At 43.0% G+C, this 20,702-nt stretch overlaps 1 protein-coding gene across 2 annotated transcripts in view; it reads right to left on the bottom strand.

Annotated features, from left to right (window-relative positions):
- The window catches only part of TRAFD1 (TRAF-type zinc finger domain containing 1), a 29,569-nt gene extending 9,278 nt beyond the window's left edge, over positions 1-20,291 (bottom strand). The window contains exons 1-12 of one of the 2 annotated variants that reach the window (XM_065889798.1): positions 20,170-20,291; positions 18,220-18,278; positions 11,865-12,000; positions 11,702-11,755; positions 8,705-9,107; positions 7,837-8,043; positions 6,373-6,449; positions 4,908-5,138; positions 3,731-3,851; positions 2,689-3,028; positions 2,171-2,243; positions 1,043-1,941 (exon numbers count right to left, since the gene is read on the bottom strand). In XM_065889798.1, coding sequence (XP_065745870.1) covers positions 1,882-1,941; positions 2,171-2,243; positions 2,689-3,028; positions 3,731-3,851; positions 4,908-5,138; positions 6,373-6,449; positions 7,837-8,043; positions 8,705-9,107; positions 11,702-11,755; positions 11,865-12,000; positions 18,220-18,266 — 1,749 coding nt within the window. In that variant the 5' untranslated portion in view covers positions 18,267-18,278; positions 20,170-20,291 and the 3' untranslated portion in view covers positions 1,043-1,881. Of the gene's footprint in view, positions 1-1,042; positions 1,942-2,170; positions 2,244-2,688; positions 3,029-3,730; positions 3,852-4,907; positions 5,139-6,372; positions 6,450-7,836; positions 8,044-8,704; positions 9,108-11,701; positions 11,756-11,864; positions 12,001-18,219; positions 18,279-20,169 lie in introns of those variants that run through there. The other variant, XM_065889799.1, reaches the window with a different exon arrangement.
- Between the last annotated feature and the right edge of the window lie 411 nt (positions 20,292-20,702).

Genomic DNA, 20,702 nt, shown 5'->3' with positions numbered 1-20,702 from the left:
GCAAACTCACGTTCGCATCTTTGAAAGTTCACAACTTGAAGGCTGGTATGTAGGGGGCTTACTGTAGTTGAAATACACACAGTATAGCCTGCAAAACCTTAAATATTTACTATTTGGCTTTTATCAAAGAAAAATCTGGAGATCCGTGCTCTAGCCAAACACATTAGGGAAAGAGAAAAGACACAAATTATCAACAAACGAAATTAAAGAGGTGACATCACTACAAACTTTACAGATATTTTTTAAATAAGGGAATATTATGAATACCTTATGTTAATAAGTTAAACAACTTACTGAAATGGACAAATTCCTTGAAAGACACAAACCATCAAAGTTCACGGAAGAGGAAATAAATAGGGAATTCCCTGGCAGTCCAGTGGTTGGGACTTGGCGATTTCACTGCCATAAGCCTGGGTTCCATCCCCTTTTTTGAACCTACACCCCCTGCAGTGGAAGCATGGAGTCTTAATCCCTGGACCACCAGGGAAGTCCCCTTTTTCTTTATCTCAGTATAATTCAGAGTCCCGGCTGTCATGAATTAGCTGCATAGCCTACGCAAGTCACTCCTTTCCAAATATGAAATTGGGGCAATTCTTCCTACCTTTCCCACCCCCACTAGGTTGTTGAGAGAAAAACAAATGAGCTCAAAATGACCTAAGGTACTAGATGGTCCAGGGCAAAGTATGAGGTGCTGAGGGGTAATGAATAATGCTGCTAAGGTTCAACAACTCTCAGGACTGAGGCTTCTGAGGAATCCGCCTTCCTCTCTTCAGTTGGAGGCAGCCCCCAGCCCACCCCAAATCATCCCCAGAGCTGCAGCCACCTGTCAGTTTCCTCCAACTCCAGTAAAAGAGAAAACTATACCTTGAATGTCTGGCACTCTGAGAAGGATGATGCTGGATCTGCTGGGGTTCCAAGAAGCACAGAGAAAACCTAGCCCTGCTCACCTTCCCCCATTCTTCAGAGCTGACTCCAGTCCACTCTGCTCTCCCTAAAGTCTCCAAAGAGCACACAGGAGAAGGAACCACAAGACTCAGCTGAACTCCAAGTACAAACTTTATTTCTATCACAAGGATGTTAATAATTATAATAATAATAATAACAGTAAAATAAAAAGAGGGGGAGGGAGCTCTGATACTTGGTTTTCAGAGCAAGCCATGAGCTTAGGCCTCACTCCTGATTAGCGCAGAGCCCAGCATGGCCCTGGAGGGGACAGGGAGCCCCCAGCCTTTCCCATCAGAAGGCAGTGAAGGCAAAGGAGCCATGCTCCCCATCAGAAACAGAAGGCAGTGATGCCAAATGCCAAAGAAGCAGATTAAAACAAAGCCTGTACATAGTCCGCTCACCTGTGGCTCAACTCAGCTCCAAACCTCGTTCCTAACACATATTGCAACTGGCCTGAACACTTTACCAAAGCTCCTCCACGCACACCAGAGGCCCAAATTCTCGAGTGAGGATGGGCAGTACACAGGAGAGGATATCCAAAAGTTCCCCAATTTAGGCCACCACATGAAGAGCATCACCTCACTGGTGGGGACCAGGTTTCTAAAACCCTCCCTCTTTTCACCAGGACCACACAGCACCATGAAGCAGTGGTGACAGCATGTCAAAAGATGAAGCCCTGGTGGGCCGAGAGGCCGTAACTTATGCTGCCAAAAGGCAGCAGCTAAAGCTGAAACATTCTCAACAGCCCCCCTGCTAACCCTCCCGCAAACCCCCAAACTCCCACAGCACAATCTCAAAAGACACAAAATGGCCATAGCCTAGAAAAAGTTACATCTGTCAGATGGCCCCTACCCACAGAACCCAAGTGGCGGGGCTGCACCACGGCAACTTGTGCAGGCAAGATGGAACCGATGCGCAAGTTCCCGGCAGACACTGTTACTCCTCCTCCTCTTCCTCCTCTGCATCCCCAGCTCCCTGCTGCTTGGAGGGTTTTGCCTGTTGAACAACAGAACACAGACGAAGTTTACGTAGAAAGTAAGAAAGCAGCACTCCTCCTGAAGAGCGCCAGAAATGTCAGGCTTCTATGGAAACCTCCTCATCAAAAGCACAAGAACAGTCCTCAGCCACAACCGGCCTGTTGCCCAGCTGCTTCTGACTTCAAGAACCATACCAGCCCACCCACTTCTGAGTCCTCAATGAGCATTCTGGGCTGGATCCCGCTCACCTTTGCAGTTCTGCTGCGGTAGCTGGCGGTCGTGGGGGTGACCCGGGGGTTCCTGCCACCTTCACTCCTGCCACTGAAAGAGAAGGATTGGAAACTAGTTCCCGAGATGCCCCGAGCAAAAGTCAGAAAACTCAGAACAGAATAGCTGGAACCAGACAAAAGCAGCTCTCCAGTAGCAGATAAAACTAATGAATAAAAAACCACACAGGGGCTTCCCTGGTGGCGCAGTGGTTGAGAGTCCGCCTGCCGATGCGGGGGACACGGGTTCGTGCCCCGGTCCGGGAAGATCCCACATGCTGCGGAGTGGCTGGGCCTGTGAGCCGTGGCCTGCGCGTCTGGAGCCTGTGCTCCGCAACGGGAGAGGCCACAGCAGTGAGAGGCCCGCGTACTGCAAAAAAAAAAAAAAAACACACAGAGCAAAGGAACATTTTGAATCAGGCCACAATACAAGCGAAGTCCACACTTCCACGTTCTCCTGAGCCACCCACAAGCTCCACTCCCAGGCCACTGATTCTCACCTTGCTCCGTATCTCCCTGAAGGCCCACGGGGGAAAGAGGGCACAAGGTTTTCTGGGTAGAGACTTCGAGCGGAGTGAACCACTGGAACATGCCCAGGAGCCAGGGCCCCATTATGGCTGTTTCGATTGTGCCCCTGGATGCCCTGGCTGTCTAAGTTGTTGAGCTTCAGAGTGCGAGGAGGGCTGGGCTGGCACCCAGGTCTGAGGCCTGATGTGGATGTTGTCAGGCGGTTAGAAGTAGCCGTCATATTGTTAGTGGGTCTGCTGGCAGGGAGAGGATAGGTAGGCCCTTTGGCCATTTCCTGCTTGATGTCATCCATGTAACCAGAAGACAGGTCTCCTGAGAAGAGAAAAGAGCACCAGCTTTAGGGAAAAGGCTGCTCTTGCTGTTAGTGCTGGATTCGGAGCAGGAACAAAAGATGCTAGGTAGAAGATGACTGCCTCGCCCCTAAAGGATGCTGAAACCCATGTCTCCAGGACAGGGTTGGAAACATTAATCCACACTGTACACTTACCGCCTAAGTCCTCACTAACTAGTCAACAATGGTGCACAAGCAAACTTTGAAGAATCATTTCTAATTGGCTTTGGGCTTCTAATGGCAACTGGGTTTCAAAAGCAATTTTACTTGCCTAGTTGTGAGACTATTACATAATAAGAATACTGATAATAAGTTTGATTATCCTACTCTAGTTGAGCATATTTCAACTAGAAGCAGGGGCCCAGGGCAGCCACAGTAAGGCTGAAAAGTATCTTCCAATCATCCACTAAGTGTACTGACAGGGACCAGCGGCTGAATAAGCACTGACTGATATGCATAGCTCATGGCTGTCCCCAAAGCCATTACCCTATAAAGCTACAGACCCGAGACACCTGAGTCTAACACAGGACCACAGCTAGCCCCAAGGGAGTCCCCAGTGAGCTCGTACTGTGCTTGCTAATTTGGGATGAAGGTAAAACCCATTTTAGAGTAGCAGATGAGAAGTGGGAAGCAGGCCCAAGGCAGCAGCAGACCTGCAGCCTTGGCTCTTCCCTGGCTAATACCCTGGTGTCTGACACGCCTCTTGGGTAGCTCTGGTGAAGTCTGTCGAGGCTGGAGATCCTGACTAGGAATCCCCTCCGACATGTGGTTGTTTGCTGTAGCTGGGCGTTGGTCACACTGGTCCTAACAAGAAAAACCAGAATTAGTACCTCTGGACTGAGTCATTCTTCAGAGAGGGAGCAGCGGGAGGAAAGGAAGGAACAGCAGGTTGGGTGAACACACCTTATGGGGAGGCTGGCGGGGGTGGGGGGGGGGTGTCGATGGGACAGGATGACTTTGACAACCACTGAGAGGAAGGGCCTGGGACTAAGAGGAAGCACACCTGGAACACAGCAATCATTCCAACTAGCACTGGCAGAAGCACTCTCTGATTTGTTCAGGGATGAAAGAAGGGCTGGTCCTAGGAGCCCAGAAAAGCGTGTCTACATTTTGACCACAGAGTATTTGCACCACTGCTTATTTTGTAGTCTCCCGAGGAGACAACAAGCAGTGACTTATCTACTGCTTGATCCAAAGGCAAAAGTCTTTATTACAGAAATGCAATGTGTGGTGTTCTATCAACAGCTAGCTATAGGGCATTGATTACAGAAATGCCCCTGAAATACCTTCAGTGTTAGCTCCCACGACAAACAAGATAGGGCAGAAAACGTATCTTCCATTAAGATGCTGGCATCCTAGACTGCAAAAGCTGAAAAAGGACTTCAGATTATCTAGTTTAACTCCTTCATTTACAGATGTCCCCAGTGAGGGAATGGGACCTATCTTAGACCAACCATATGGCAAAGCTAGAATTAGATCCCAGTCTCCTGGAATGCAAGACGCAAGTGCCACCCCAACAGGGAAGAACCCACCTGGTCAAAAGTAGAAATTGTTGATGACCTCAGGGAAATGCTTTTCTAAACCCTCTGGCAAGTCCTCCATGCCTGCTTAAATGGAGTCCTGGCTCCTTGGGCCACAGCTAGTGACGGGATGGTTTCCACTGCCAGAAGGCAGAGAAAGTCCAAAGGCCTGAGGTACTTTATACCTCAGACAGCTCACAAAACAGGACATGGCCAGTATCCAGATCAGGTGTGCACACAACTTAAAGGCCAAAGAGGCATTCTTGGCTCTAAAAGCCTCAGGTTCACTCAGAGGATCAACAGGATGGAAGAAGTGGACAGGTCCTCCAAGTGTTCTTACCTGGTGATGGAACAGCACCTCCTCTTCCAGCTGGACCCCACAGAATTCACAGGGGATGATGATGCTGTCCTCCACAGGAGGTGAACTGCTCGGGCCCATCAAAGAGTCTAACTGGTTACTTGCAGCCTGCTGCATCAACTTCTGGAAGATGACATCAGGGTCCTCCACCCCTTTGGGAGAAGCATTGCCCACACTGATCGGAGGTAAGGCACATGAAGGGTTACAACTCGTCTGTCTCAAAAAACATAGGTTAAAAAAAAAAAAAAGCAGAGGTTAAGGAACAAACTAAATTCTGAAAATATTTTCCAGAAGTCACAAAATCTTAATAATGTTTAATATTGGGGAGAGGGACTAAGAAGGGTCAGAGGAACACAGATGGAACACTCACTTTGCTTTCATTTTAAACATTTCTGTACTGTTTTAATTTTTTTTTACTGTGTTAATGTGATTATTCTTTTTAAATTAATTTGAAAAGATTCAAGATTTTTCCCACAGTCATACAGTAAGAGAGGCCCAAATATTCTTTGTTATCCCTATTAATGGATTTTCTCATGCTACTCCCAAACCAAATACTAGATGTATTCAGATGCTGTATTGTTCCACTTACGGGGGGAGTGCATGTTCCACCCAGAGCACAGGGACTACTTAACAGCTATGGAAGTGCCAGACTAGGCCAAACCAAATCAGAGAGTAAGTGTTGAGGGGAAAAGTAGCTCTCTCCATCAGTGGAGCCACTCTTCAAACACAAAGGCTACTCTCTAATCATTCCTAAATAGCACAAGAACCTTCAATCATTCAAAATACCTGACACCTTTCATATACCAGGCATTAAGAGATTCCAGAAACTAAGAAAACCCAGAACCTGTTCTCAAGGAACTCAGCCGAGTGGTGCAGACCAACAGGGGATCAGCAAGACAACACCACAGGGTGAGCGTAACAGGCTAAGAGAGCTGTGGGCACAGGACTTGCGGGGAGCATGCAGGTGGGACCTCTGGCCTAGCCTTCAGAGCGTTCCACAGGCTGGTTTCCTGAAAGTCATGTCTGAACTGAGTCTATGAGTGAGGGGTGTGTTAAGGAAGCAGGGTAGCTGGCAGAAAAGTAAAGTGCAAAACAGATCCCTGACCCTCCCGGGAACCGCAAGGACTTCAGTATGGCTCCAATAAATCAAATGTACCATGAGATGAGACCAGATTACAAGATGGTCAGTAGAGATGTACACTATCACCACAGAACGGAGTCAGCAACTGGGCCTGCTGGTGTAAATGTTACTTTGCCCAAGAGGGAATGAGGCTGAGTTCTCATGCCCACATGTCAGTCACCCCAGGGTTAAAAACACAGTTGCTACTCCTATCACAGGAGTTGTATTAAAATAGTTTGCTCAAGATCTCGTGTGGCCTGCAACACCAATAGGGCCTGCACACATTCCTCCCTAAAGCTTAAAGCCCTCAGGTAATTCACAACACACCTGATGGTCAATCAGCAGTTCCTCTGGGTAGAGCTCCTCACAAAATTCACAAGGCAACATGGTCTCATCAGCTGCACCTAGGTATCAGGCCACACAGTCAGACTCGAACAAAAACAAACCTGATTCTACCTTTTATCCCCCCTAGGGGGTTTGATAGGAAAGTCTGATTTCCTTTGCAATTTCTTGGACATAGCAATTTGTGGGGCTGAAAATCCTTGAAGGGAAACTATTTAAGAGACAAACCCTAAGCAAAAAACCTGCACTACAGAAAGAGATTTACTTGTCACCATTTCCTGAGAAGCAGTAAAGTAGTAGTTTACCCACTACTCCAATTAAGAAAGAAATTTAAATGTGTCATAACCCTAGTCAGTAATCTAAAAACCTTCTGTGCATTATTTCAATCCTCAGGAAAAATGTTATGAAGTAGATCCACATGACCCTCATTTTATAGATGAAGAAACTGAGGCTTGGATATTACTGGAAGACAAATATCCTGAGAAGAAAAACCCTCCCAGCACAAAATATAACCAAAAGATGCTGAATAAAAGTAACTTAAATGAGAAAATACTGGGTTGGCCAAAAAGGTCGTTCAGGTTTTTCTGTAAGATGTTACAAAAACCCAAAAGAATGTTTTGGCCAACCCCAATAAATAAGAGTAATTTTAATCCCAGACATCCCAAAACCCAACAGCCTCAGTCAGACTGTTGAACAAGGGAGGGTGAATGATGCGAGGAGGTAAGGAAACTTGCCTAACTAAGCTTTGGCTCTACATAGAAGAGAGAAAAATCTTTACTAAGGAACAGTAACCAGAGTTTGGCCTTTATGTGGGTTTGAGTAGAGAATCTACATTTATGTTTTTACATAAATTCACATTTATGGTTTTAAGAAGCCCAGGCCAAAACTTCAATTTAAAATTATTCCAGTCAGTAGTATCCCCAGGAGCCTGCTAGAAGCATATATAAATACCCTCAGAGGAACACACCAGAAAACTTAATGTTAAAACACACACACACACGCACGCAAGCACACAGAGGGAAGCAGCAAGCCACCGTTGAGAGTCAGTAGAAACAGCAAATAGCAAAAAATAGACTTTAGGTATATTTTCAGACACAACAGAAAAACAAGTATTTTTAACATGTTTAAAGATATGACAGGGACTTCCCTGGTGGTCCAGTGGTTAAGACTCTGCGCTCCCAATGCAGGGGCCTGGGTTTGATCCCTGGTCAGGGAACTAGATCCCACATGCCACAACTAAGACACAACTGGGCAGCATGCATGCATGCATGCAAGAATGAATGAATAAATAAGTAAATGAATGAATGAATAAATAAATAAAGTTGGGAAAAGCAAATGAACAAAATTTAAAAAAATTCTATCTCATGAAAAACTTTCAATTTTATATCAATTGTTTACTGTAAAACTTTAAAAAACTGTAGAGACAGAGGCTAGTGTAAACAAACATACCCCTTATGTCATTCAGAGCACCGGGACCTTCATGGGACTGGTCTGCCTCACATATGACCCTCCAGAAGTCCTGCTCTGCCAAGTTGGGGGCCTGGCCTTCATTTTGCAGACTTAGGGCCAACATGAAATCCAAGTTTGCACTGTCTTCACCACCCTCTTTGAGGGTCTGTCGGCTTCTATTCCTTTCCTGCCTTTCTTGTTCTTCCACTGGGGAAGGAAAAAAAAGCCAGTATTCAAGAAACGTTAAAGATGGTGCCATCCCTTAGTTCAAGTCCACGCCTAGCAAATATTCAAGGTTTATAGGAATCTGTGCAGGAACAAAAGAGGCCCAGCCCTTCAGTGCTCATGGGATTCCAAATGTTAAGTCTGCCATGATAAAAGCTTCCATTATTATTCTAACTTTTATTAATAAACAGTATTAATGAGCTATAACTAAGAGATAGGCACTGTGCTAGGCATTTTATATGTATTTTCTGCATTATAGCAGGATGGCTTAAAGCATGGGGTCAGATTGCCTGAATTCAAATCCCAGCTCTACCACTGACCCACCCTCATAAAACTGTTGTGAGAACTAAATGAGTTAATACATCTAAAGCACTTTGTAAATGCCTTTAAGCACATAGGGTATACTCAGTAAGTGTCAGCTATTAACAGCATTGTCATCCATCAACCCTAACTGTCATCCAACAAAATCCAATAGCAAAGAGGTTCTGTTATTCCAATCTATAGGAAAGTTAAGTATTCTTCCTTATGTTACCCAGCTACAATCAGGTTTCTATAATTAAGATCTATTTGGCTCCAAAGCCCTGTTCCCACCAGCCCTAAGATCTCATACCATTCCAGTTTTCTAATCCCAAACACAACTCACATAGATTATTCTGAATTGGAAACTGGGCTGTCATGCTCCTTTGGTTGGTGGTTCTACTTTGGAAAAGTTCTGATTCAAAGGCTCTCAGGGGCCTTCGAGGGAGCCTCATGGGTGGGTCCAGAGCCTCAATTTGTCTGAGTTGGGATGCAATCCAGATACCATCTTGACCCCAAGAATCATCATATGCATTAGGCGGCATGGCAACCTCATCTCTCTTTTCCTCCACATCTCTCCCACAAACTTCAGGGTGAGTCTTCAGATCTTTCACCAGGACATTGCGCCCACAGTTGCCACATAACTCTGTCCGGGCACCACAGTAATCTTCATGGTCTTTCAGTTTGAGAACAGAAAGTTCCAAATCACAGTGCTGGCAAAGGGCAAGTCGTAGAGGACACTCAGTCTCCTGCAAAACAGAATAATGAGGCAGATAATATGTGAATCTAAGAGAGGCCATGTTTTATAAAGTACAGGGCAAGGAAAGTAAAAAGTATTTACAAAAATATTCTCTTCCAACCCTAGCTTTGCCTGCCATGGTTTTCTATGTATTTAAGAGTCACCCCTTCCCTCTTTGTCCTGCCACCAAGTTCTACAAAGGAAAAGAAAGTCTTATAAGGAATCTACTCACTCAGCCACCCTACCATCGTTTTGTGCACACATTACAAAGTAACCCAAAATCCGCCAGAGAAGCCCAGGAGCAAAGAGCAAAAGCACAGCAATTCATATCTGCTTGTCAAAGCTCCCCCAGACCAATTTCCCCTTACTACTCCAATTTAAGTACCTGGCAATGAGGAAAAGGGATTGTCCTTTAGAAAGACATTGATTTTTCAAATCTGCACATTCGTATATAGCACTGGCTTTTTTTTTTAATTTATTTATTTTATTTATTTTATTTTTGGCTGCGTTGGGTTTTTGTTGCTGTGTGTGGGCTTTCTCTAGCTGCGGCGACCGGGAGCCACTCCCTGTTGCGGTGCGCAGGCCTCTCATTGTGGTGGCTTCCCTTGTTGCGGAGCACGGGCTCTAGGCACTCAGGCTTCAGTAGTTACAGCACATGGGCTCAGTAGTTGTGGCTCACGGGCTCTAGAGCGCAGGCTCAGTAGCTGTGGCACACAGGCTTAGTTGCTCCACAGCATGTGGGATCTTCCCGGAACAGGGCCCGAACCCATGTCCCCTGCATTGACAGGCGAATTCTTAACCACTGCGCCACCAGGGAAGCCCAGCACTGGCTTTAAATTGACCAAATAAGTCAAGAATCACCAATGAAGATGACCCCAAGAATGTGAATGTATTCAGCAGATGAAGGACAAAACTTTTATACTTAATTTGAAATTGCCACTAAAGCACTAAATAATTAATATTCCTTTAAAAAGATAAGAAAGAATATGTTACTATGATATGGACATTCCAAAACCTGGGAACTTAAACTCAGAACTTTCATATAACATCACTTCTAAAAGTTTAGACACTTTATAACCACTGTGTCAAAGAGCAAAATTTCTTTTCATACAAATTAAACCCAAGTTTTATTCTAAATGATACTTCAAACATTTTTCCCATTGTTTGTATATGCATGGAATATCTCTTACAGAAAACATAAGGAACTGACACAGAGTGCTTAGGAATAGGAGTGGAAGAGAGATAATTTTTATATATATGCTTTTGTGGCTTTAAAATTATATACCATGTAGCTATAATATCAATTCAGAAAGATGTTTTTTTAAAGAAAAGTTTTATCAGATAAATGCCATTGATTTAAGTTACTCAAAAGCAAAAGAGAAAATAATTGCTGGCACACACCACATGATATAAAAGTACTTTGTTAACAACCCTAAAAATTGCTAGTAACTCACAAGAACAGCAAATAAAGTGTCAACATTTTTTTTTAAAGGAGAATTTTTTTTTAACTCTTTAATCTGTGGTCTACAACTGTCATAGCCTGACTTGCAGGAATGTTAGGAAATACTTTGTACCTGTACCTTCATAATGATTGGTGTTATCACCATATGACTCCCAGAAATAGTTGGGAGAAAAAGGAGAAGAGGGGGACAATTGATTGGAGTTGTTTTATGCAGCAAGTAGATGTTAAGAGCCAAAGAAATACTTATTATGATTGTTAATATGACCTCAATCATAACCTCCCTTTTGCTGGTGAGGCCTAGTAAAACGTAAGTCAAATGCTTAGATAAAATAATGACAGTAAAAGTGCTAAATTATTTATGAGATGTTTATCTCTGAGCTGTGGGGTCATGAGTAGTTCTTTCTTTCTTTTTATATTTTCCAAGTTTCTACATTGAATATAAGTCACCTTTTAAAATTATAAATTAATAAGTTAATAGTATTTTTAGATACATAGAATGAAATGCACAAATCATAAGTGCATACCTTGATGAATTTTTACATACGTACACACACTCTTGCATGACCACCAACTAAATAGTTGTTGGGATTTTTAACTGGTGAATAGGCTCATTCAAAAAAAAAAGAAATACATATATATATGTATATACATGTATAGATATATACACACACACACATACTCATTCAACTACAGCCAATTTTATCTCAACTAGGCACCAAATTATATTCTCTCATTAAATGCTCTCTGAGAATTTCTTTGGGTGTAAACAGCATGTCATCCAAGTGATCAAGAAGTCAAAATGAAATTATAAGATGTAAGGCAGGCTGTATGCTAGAGGTCGTACCACACTGGCAATCCCAAGCTTGGTTTAGCACTCAAGTGAGCCTGCCAATAAACCCCAGGAGAAATGACTCGGTTCCAAAGGGAAAAAGGCTCTGAGGCTTGAGCATAAAGCACAGCAGCCATGCAGTCAAATCTGGCAGCAAACAAAGTCTCAAATAGGCTTTGAGAGGCAGTGTGCATGGAGCTGGTGGAGAACAAAGACTCCACAACACTGGCTTTCTGCTCTGCATGTGGCTCTGTAATCTCAATAGAATCGGCCCCATGGTAATTCACTGCCTTCATAGTGCAGGGCAACTAACCTCATGCTTCTTTAACTGCCTCTTCTCCAACTTCTTGTTACATTTGCAGGTCACCTAGGGTAAGAAGCAAGAATCAGTAGTTATTTGTGACAACATGCTCACTTGCTATTACACAATAGCAAGTATAATCCATTTATTAACATCTAAGTACTTGGTGGTTCACCTGACAGTGTTCTGTAGCCATGTGAGTCTCCATGTCAGATTTGGGAAATGGTTCCTTGCAGATAGGACACATACCAATGTTCCTTTGACAGTGGATCTCATGGATGGTAAAGTTAAACACAGGAATTTCTTTTTTGCTATAGAAATAGATCAGAGAAAAAGGCAAGAATTACTGACATCTATGCCCAGAGGTATCACACGGAAATCTGTCCTGTCCAATCTTTAGTCTCCATTATTTCTCTTTAGTGAGTATCTAGTGTATAAGCTCTTACGACTGTTACTATCCCTGCTTTTCAAGAATTAACTCCTGAAGGTTTTGAGTCTTCTGTGCTACACTCTGAGTTATCAGTGCTATGCACTATCTCTAAAAGCTCAGCCTCACTTTCTAGATGTCAGAGCTTATCACAACTAACAGCATGAAGTCAGATGCCAGGAAGAGCTAGCTGAGCTAGGCTTTTCCAAAACCATCCATGCTCCAAAGCACAATGATCCACTCCAGGATTATTTAAAAAACAGCCTACCATTTATTTTCACTCTCAGTCTCAGGTAGCTTTAATCTCAGTAGATTTTATTCCACTAAAAATCAAACCAAAAGGAGCAGATGCCAGCTTTGGGATCGTCAGTGGGGGAAGGGGAACTTGCCTCCTTTACGTCCAACGTGTCTTTCAAAGCAGGCTAGACGCTAATTGGGACCAAGCTCTGTGGCTGGGTTGGTATAAACTTCACTGCAGAAATGTACAGAAATGTACTACATTGTACAGAAATGTACTACATTCACTGCAGAAATGTACAGTAATATACTACATTCACTGCAGAAATGTACAGAAATGTACTACATTGTACAGAAATGTACAGAAATGTACTACATTCACTGCAGAAATGTACAGAAATGTACTGCAGAAATGTACTACAGAAATGTACAGAAATGAAATCCTGAACCCCTCTCCCAGAGTACATATACACTCAAACTAGAGGCAGGTAAAACTCAAAGGCCTTCCTTTCACTCATTTGGTTATGACCATTAGAAAGCTCCAACTTCACAGTCTAACTAAAGGATGCATTAAAAGAATGTGCCTGTAAGTATGTCACCTAGAATAAATTTTCAGAAAATAAAATACTGAACAGGATAAATACAGATAGTTACACAACAAATCTTTAATAACCCATTTTGCCTCTGAAGCTGAATACTATAGAAACCTTCTCCCACGTTAAGTTGTAGATAGCTTATTTCTTTTGTAGTTTTTATCTTCATAGTCTAAGAAACATTTCAAAGTAGGATGAATGATGTGCCTCCAGCAATAGTCATACTCCAATCTCAAAGACCAAGACACCAAAAAATGCAAATTCATTTTTATCCAAAGGTAGAACTATCAAGGCAGCTCTCATACCAAAACTGCAAGGTGATACAGAATAACAATTAAGTGTGAGAAATGGGAAGAAAACTCCAATGGATAAAGAGGGAAATTACCAATGTTTCAATACATTTAACTTCCCCTATTTCTCCAAAATTCCCAGCTTTCTAAGGAAACCACTGGTTTTAAATTAACCCAGCCTAAGTTTTTCAAAACAGTGGAATATTAAAATATATAGTGGAAGTTATCATCTAACTCTATTAAACTAATAAATATTAAAATTAGTCCCACTATTAAAGATGTTATGAAACTAGTACTCTAAAATATTGCTAGTGGTAGTATAAAACCACTACTTTTCAACAGTCTACAGGACTTCCCTGGTGGCGCAGTGGTTAAGAATCCTCCTGCCATTGCAGGGGACATGGGTTCGAGCCCTGGTCCGGGAAGATCCCACATGCCGTGAAGCAACTAAGCCCATGAGCCACAACTACTGAAGCCACCCAGGCACTGCAACGAAGAGTAGCCCCCACTCCCGGCAACTAGAGAAAGCCCGCACGCAGCATCAAAGTCCCAACGCAGCTGAAAATAAATAAATTCATCAATTAACTTAAAAATAATAACTAAAAAATTTTTAAAATAAACTGTCTACAAATGCATCTCTAGGACCATAAAATTATATGCTTAAAGAGTATTTAAAGACCCTGTAATTATATGTTAAAAACCCAGTAATTCCACTCTTAGAATTATGAAGATTATCACTAGTGTCATAAAATGGTAAAAAACTGAAAACCATTAAAAATATCTCAACTCTAAGGGAACAGCTAGTTAAATATGGTACACCAACAAAATGCAGGAAGCAAAGCTGTATCCTGATTGCAAATCCTATGTGCACAAATGCCACAAAAAATTAAAGCCAGTAACTACTGCTTACAGTGCTGAGATTCTACATTCTTTTTTCATAATTTTGACAATAATTTTCTTTTAAAGTCAAGAAAATAAATGTCTACAGTTTTTATTTTACAGGGCTATTTTGACATAGAGCATTCTACATACATAATGCCACTAAAATTTTAGAATTAAAATATATTAAGGACCATAACATAAAGAAGCAAGAATCAAAAGCAGCTGTTAGGTAAGGTCACAGAGCATTTACTATTACACATTTTCACCTCTTGGGAAACCTTGAAAGAAAAAGATAAAAGCTATTTGCAACAATTACATGAAACAGTTGCCTGATGGTTTTGCTTTCTTTTTAAATTTAACTGCCAAGGTAGTTCCGCCAAATGTACTAACCAGACAAAATACCAATATACTTGCTACCTACTTACAGATAAAATCAAGACATTCTAAGTGAGATAAATGAGAACACAATTCCATTCTAGATAAAACTGCTAAAAGCCCCAAGGAAGGACTAGCCAAGTTAGAGATGAAATTTCATTTTAGATAGAAATGAATGAAAGGCAAGCCAAGGCTTTCAGAAAAATCCCCAGTAGCCTTCCAAATGCTAAACACATCGAGCCACGCAAAAATAAAAAGTCAAAGCCTTCTAACACTGAAGTTTCTGTTCCCTAGACGCAAACTCACCGGCAAACTCTCCCATCAATCGGACAATACAGTAATAAAGGAGATAACATGCAAAAAACATCTTCAATCACAACAAACTATTCTTTTTACTGGCCCAGCAGGTTTAATCGCAGCTCATATTTTGATGAGTACCTTAACTTTTCTTAAGGAACAACAGGAATATGACTCTAGAGACAACATTTTAAAACCTGGAATTTAAACAGGACTACTCAAACGGGAGGTTTGTGCTGGCTTAGTCAGCTTTCCATGCTAATCTGTTTTTCTTTAAATAAATTGCTTTGGCTTTGAATAACCTTGTTTTCATTAGCTTTCCATTAACTTACCCCCCCACACTTTTTTTTTAAACTCCCTTAGCATAGTTATTTATTTACTGTCCTAGGTTTGAGATTCCTTCAAATTGGAGTGGACCGATAAAATAAGAATATCTTAACTGATGTTAAAGCCAATTTGTCTGTTTTCTTATAAAATCACAATGTTTCCTTGTGAATATTTGTATCATTGATTATTACACTTTGCATCAGGAACAGTACACATAAAACCTAAACAGAGAGCTACAATAGTTTTAAAATGGCAAAAGTGATAGTAGCACAGGAGAAAAAATACCCTATAAGGCAAGACACCCTCACAGAAATAAAATCTTATTCCACGCAGGGAAAGAATATTGTGACCAGCAGTTGTTCTGATTATATCCTAATGCTGCCAAGAAGCTGAGCAGAAAGAAAAAGGCAGTAAAAAAAGAAAAATTTTTATCTGGCTCAACCTTTCAACAATCTGGGTCAAACTATTTTCCTTATCAACATCTCTGAGAACAAATGCATGGACACCAAGAGGGGAAAGTGGGGGTGGGGGTGGGGGGGAAGAATTGGGATATTGGGATTGACATGTATACACCAATATGTATAAAATAGATAACTAATATTGAACATGGGAAAAAAATAAAGAAATGATCAAAAAAAGACAACCTACTGAATGAGAGAAAATAGTTGCAAATGTATGATATCATTTATATGTGGAATCTAACAAAATATAACCAACTAGTGTATATAACAAAAAAGCAGCAGACTCACAGACACACTGAGGAAACTAGCAGTTATGAGTGGGGGGTGGGGAGGAACAATACAGGGGACAGAGAGCAGGAGGTACAAAGTATTCTAAGATGGGCTCAAGGATGTATTTTACAACACAGGGAATATAGGCAATATTTTGTATTAACTGTAAATGGAAAGTAACTTTAAAAATTGTAAAAGATAAAATAAACTTTTAATTAAAAAAAGAAATAGATAATCTGAATAGGCCTATATCTATTAATGAAACTGAACCAATAATTAATAAGCATTCAAAACAGAAAAAAAAAAATCTCTGGACTTCCCTGGTGGCGCAGTGGTTAAGAATCTGCCCGCCAATGCAGGGGACATGGGTTCGAGCCCTGGTCCAGGAAGATTCCACATGCCGCGGAACAACTAAGCCCATGTGCCACAACTACTGAGCCTGTGTGTTGCAACTACTGAAGCCCGTGTGCCTAGAGCCCGTGCTCCGCAACAAGAGAAGCCACCGCAATGAGAAGACGGCGCACTGCAACAAAGAGTAGCCCCTGCTCACCGCAACTAGAGAAACCCCGCACACAGCAACAAAGAACCAACACAGCCAAAATAAATAAATAAATAAAATTTTAAAAATAAATTTATTTTAAAAAAATGAGGTCTGTGACTGACTTAAAAAAAAAAACAACATCTCTCACCTTCTAACACAGTTTGGTAAGTTAAACATGGCACAGATAGTTCTGCTTTGCTTTTTTCTTTTGCTTTCAGTAAGGGAACTTGTATATCATTGAAATACCAGGTTCTTGAGAAATCCCAACCAGGAATCGGCTGATTACTAGCTGAACTCAAGTTTCGTTTCAGTAAGAAAGAGTTGCTCTTTCTTGTCACTCTTGTCGGTTAAAAACAACAAAATAAGAAAGTTTGACATTCAAGTCTGCATCCAGTCTTTCCACTAACAGTTTTGGAATCATGAAATGATAATGATTAAACTGGACTGCTGGAAGACTTTGACTAGACTTTTTTTTTTTTAAAGCAGTGGAACATTCCTTCAGCAAAATCCTTTATAAAAACAGTTGAGCTGGGGCTTCCCTGGTGGCGCAGTGGTTAAGAATCCGCCCGCCAGTGTAGGGGTCACGGGTTCGAGCCCTGGTCCAGGAAGATCCTGTATGTCACAGAGCAACTAAGCCCATGTGCCACAATTACTGAGCCTGCGCTCTGGAGCCCGTGAGACACAACTACTAAGCCCACGTGCCACAACTACTGAAGCCTGCGGCACCTAGAGTCCGTGCTCTACAACAAGAGAAGCCACTGCAATGAGAAGCCCACGCACCTCAACAAAGAGTAGCACCCGCTCACCACAACTAGAGAAAGCCAGTGCGCAGCAACGAAGACCCAGCGCAGCCAAGAATAAATAAGTAAATTTATATATATATTAAAAAAAAAAAAACAGTTGAGCTGCTCTGGTTGTACATGTAGAGCCAAGTTCACACTAAACCTTGCTCCCAATCAACCTCAAGACAGCCACTGTAGCCATTCAGGGAAATCCTTGCAACTTACTTTAAAAAACACTGCTCTAGGGCTTCCCTGGTGGCGCAGTGGTTGAGAGTCCGCCTGCTGATACAGGGGACACGAGTTTGTGCCCCGGTCCGGGATGATCCCACATGCCGTGGAGCAGCTGGGCCCGTGAGCCATGGCTGCTGAGCCTGCGCATCCAGAGCCTGTGCTCCGCAACAGGAGAGGCCACAACAGTGAGAGGCCCGCGTACCGCAAAAAAAAAAAAAAAAAACAAAAACACTGCTCTAGTCCGAACATTTCATTATATTTTAAGCATCTTTTAAAAAGCAGGAACTTCCCTGGTGATCCAGTGGCTAAGACTCTGCACTCCCAATGCAGGGGGGCCTGAGTTCAATCCCTGGTCAGGGAACTGGATCCCACGTGCCGCAACTAAAGACCCTGCATGCAACAACTAAGACCCAGTGTAGCCAAATAAATAATTTTTTTTTAAAAAAAAGCAAAAAAAAGTTTAAAAGTACAATATTTTTCCAGGAAGACAAAAAATAAATTCCCTTACCTATAGGTCAGAAAAGTGAGGTTTCAAAGCAGTCAAGTGACTTGCCAAAAGTCATTAACTAATTAATGGTAGGAACCAGAGCGCTGAATCCTAGCTTCATCCCATCAGTCTGGTCATTACTCTATGCTACCTAAACCAACCATGTTGTTGAATTTCTAGAACGGGCAATTTTATCCAAAACTGTTAAAAAAGCTTTAGTCCCACATATTTGCACAATGTATTATATGGCTCCAATTTTAACCTGCCAATAAATAAACCAACTCTTAAAAGAACTGTCCTCATTCCAAGAACATTTCTTAGATTCCTTACCAGTTGTCACACAGTCGAGTGTCCTGGCCATCCAGAAATTCAGCCATCTTTAGCTGTTCCTGAAAACAACAAAGTAAGAAGTATGATCTTTCAATTTCATTTCTGCTTTAAGAATGACATGCAAAACACAAAAACAAAACAAAAAAAAACAGTGCACAGAAAATGTCACCAAAACCAGTGCATTTCATTTAATACCCAACACACTAGGGTTTTACCTTTTGATTTTTTAATTTTCATTTTAAGATAATTTGACTTGCAAAAACAGCACAAAGACTTCCCACATACCTCTCACCCAGTACATCATAAATAACCATAGTAAAATGACCAAGTGCAGGAAACTAACACTAATACAATACTAATAACTAATCTAAAATTAGTTAATTTCACAAATCATGCCATTAATGCCCTTTCTCTGGTTCAGGATGCAATCCAGAGTCACATATTGCATTTAGCTGTTATTTCTCCTTAATCTTCTTTGATCTGGGAAATTTCTTCAGTCTTTCTTTTTTTTTTTTTTGTTTTTTGGTCTCGAGGCATGAAGGATCTTAGTTCCCTGACCAGGGATCGAACCTGTGCCCCCTGTAGTGGAAGCACTGAGCCCTAACCACTGGACCACCAGGGAATTCCTTCAGTCTTTCATCTTGCATAACCTTGTTAAATGAGCTGGCTAGTTATTCTGTAGAATATACTTCAGTTTGGGTTCATTTGATGTTTTCTCATGATTAATACATTTTGGACAGAAATACCATAGAAGTGATGTTGTGCTCATCTCAGTGCATTATACCAGAAAGCACATGATGTTAACAGTCTTATTATTACGGATGATGCTAACTTTTTTCATTTAGTTGAGATCGTGTCTGCCAGGTTTCACCACTGAAAATTTTTCCTTCTTTCTCAACAAGATGTCAATACAGGAAGCAAAGCCCTTGCAACTTTAATACCTGTATTTGCTTTAGATTATTCCAGCCCACTAAGGCAAGGTAAGAGCCTCGGACGAGGGAAGTGCCCGGTTTTCTAGCAACAAGGGAGTTGGGGTGACGCGCAGGGCTCGGAGTCGGACCCTCTGAGGGCCAATTCTGGTTCTGCCACTCAGCAGATGTGTGATTTAACCTCCCTGAGCCTCAGATTCCTCACGCAGACAACTGACAATATTTTAAAGAGTCACTGGGAGGAGTAAATGAGCGAATGCATGGAAGCGCTTTGGTAGAATAAGTTTCCTTCAAACCTTAGAAGGCGCCCCTTTTAGGGGTCAGCCAGCACCCCCGGGATTTCCTGTGCCCAAGGCGGTGGAGACACCACCGCAGGGTCCACACCCAGGAGGCGGCGGTTTCCAACTGCCCCCTCCCAAGGGTCGTCCGAGATGGGGAGTGGAGAGGGCACCAGCTTCACAAATAATAGTTGCCACTTACTGTGTGTTCACTGATTGCTAAACGCTTCACACGGACAGTCTTTTAATCCAGACCACAACCCTACGAGGTGAAAGCCATCATCCCCATTTCAGAGACCGCGAAAGAGGAAGTCCAGGGAGACAGCCGTCGCACAGTTGTTCCGAGTGGTGACTCGAACACAGGCCCGTCGGCCTAAAGTCCGCAGGAGGCCATCCACGACCCCTGAGGCTGGCAGCTCGGGACTCGGGCCCAGCCCCGCCCGGGGCGCGGTGCCCACGGCGGCGCTCGGAACGACGGCCGCCTCCCAGCCCCCGCGGCCAAGGCCTGGAAGGGGCGGTGCCGCCAGGGGCTGTCGAGGCTACGGTTTCAGAGAAGAAAGTACGGCCTCCCATACTGGCCAGGGAAGACGCCGCGGCGCGGGCATCTTTCTCCTTACGAGAAACCCCCGCGACCCCCGGGCCCAGAAGACCCTCGCCCACACACCCCGCCCTCGGGACGCCGGCCTCCTCCCGAACTGGAGGCCGCAGGAGGCTCCCCAAGGGCTGGCCACCGCTTCTCTCACCTGGGACGAAAAGAAGGACGCCGAACCGACCAGCCAGCCAAGACACTGAGCCTCTTCAGTCGGCCCTCGCGCTGAACAACGGCCCCCGGAGCCGCCTCACCACTTCCGACCGTCTTGGAGGAGCGCGCCCATTGGCCAGGGGCGGCCCAGGCTCTCTGCCCATTGGATAGCACCATTGTCGCTCCAAGAGCCCCGCCTTCCACGCTCCGATTGGCTCCTCAGAGCTCCACGGGGGCGTGTCCCTGGAAGTCCCAACCCATGCACATCTGGAAGGAGCGGCGGAGACCGGAGCTGTGAGCTCAGGTCTGCGCCCAGCAACTGCTCCTGACACAGGCTAATCATATTTGCATGAATAATTCTGTACACACATTACTAACATGCCTTATATATTAAGATAATTAATGTTATTTGTTCTCTTGTCATGAGCCATTAATACTTATTAGTCATTCTTGTTGCTATTATAATGCCCTCGTGCGAGACATCTGCAAGACTGCCCATATTTGAGCACTTTGCTTTTTGCAGTGGAAAAGTGA

This window comes from Phocoena phocoena, chromosome 13, assembly GCF_963924675.1.
Source record: "Phocoena phocoena chromosome 13, mPhoPho1.1, whole genome shotgun sequence".
NCBI lineage: Eukaryota > Metazoa > Chordata > Mammalia > Artiodactyla > Phocoenidae > Phocoena > Phocoena phocoena.
The sequence above is the reverse complement of the archived record's forward strand: the minus strand, read 5'-3'. Positions and strand labels throughout refer to the sequence as shown.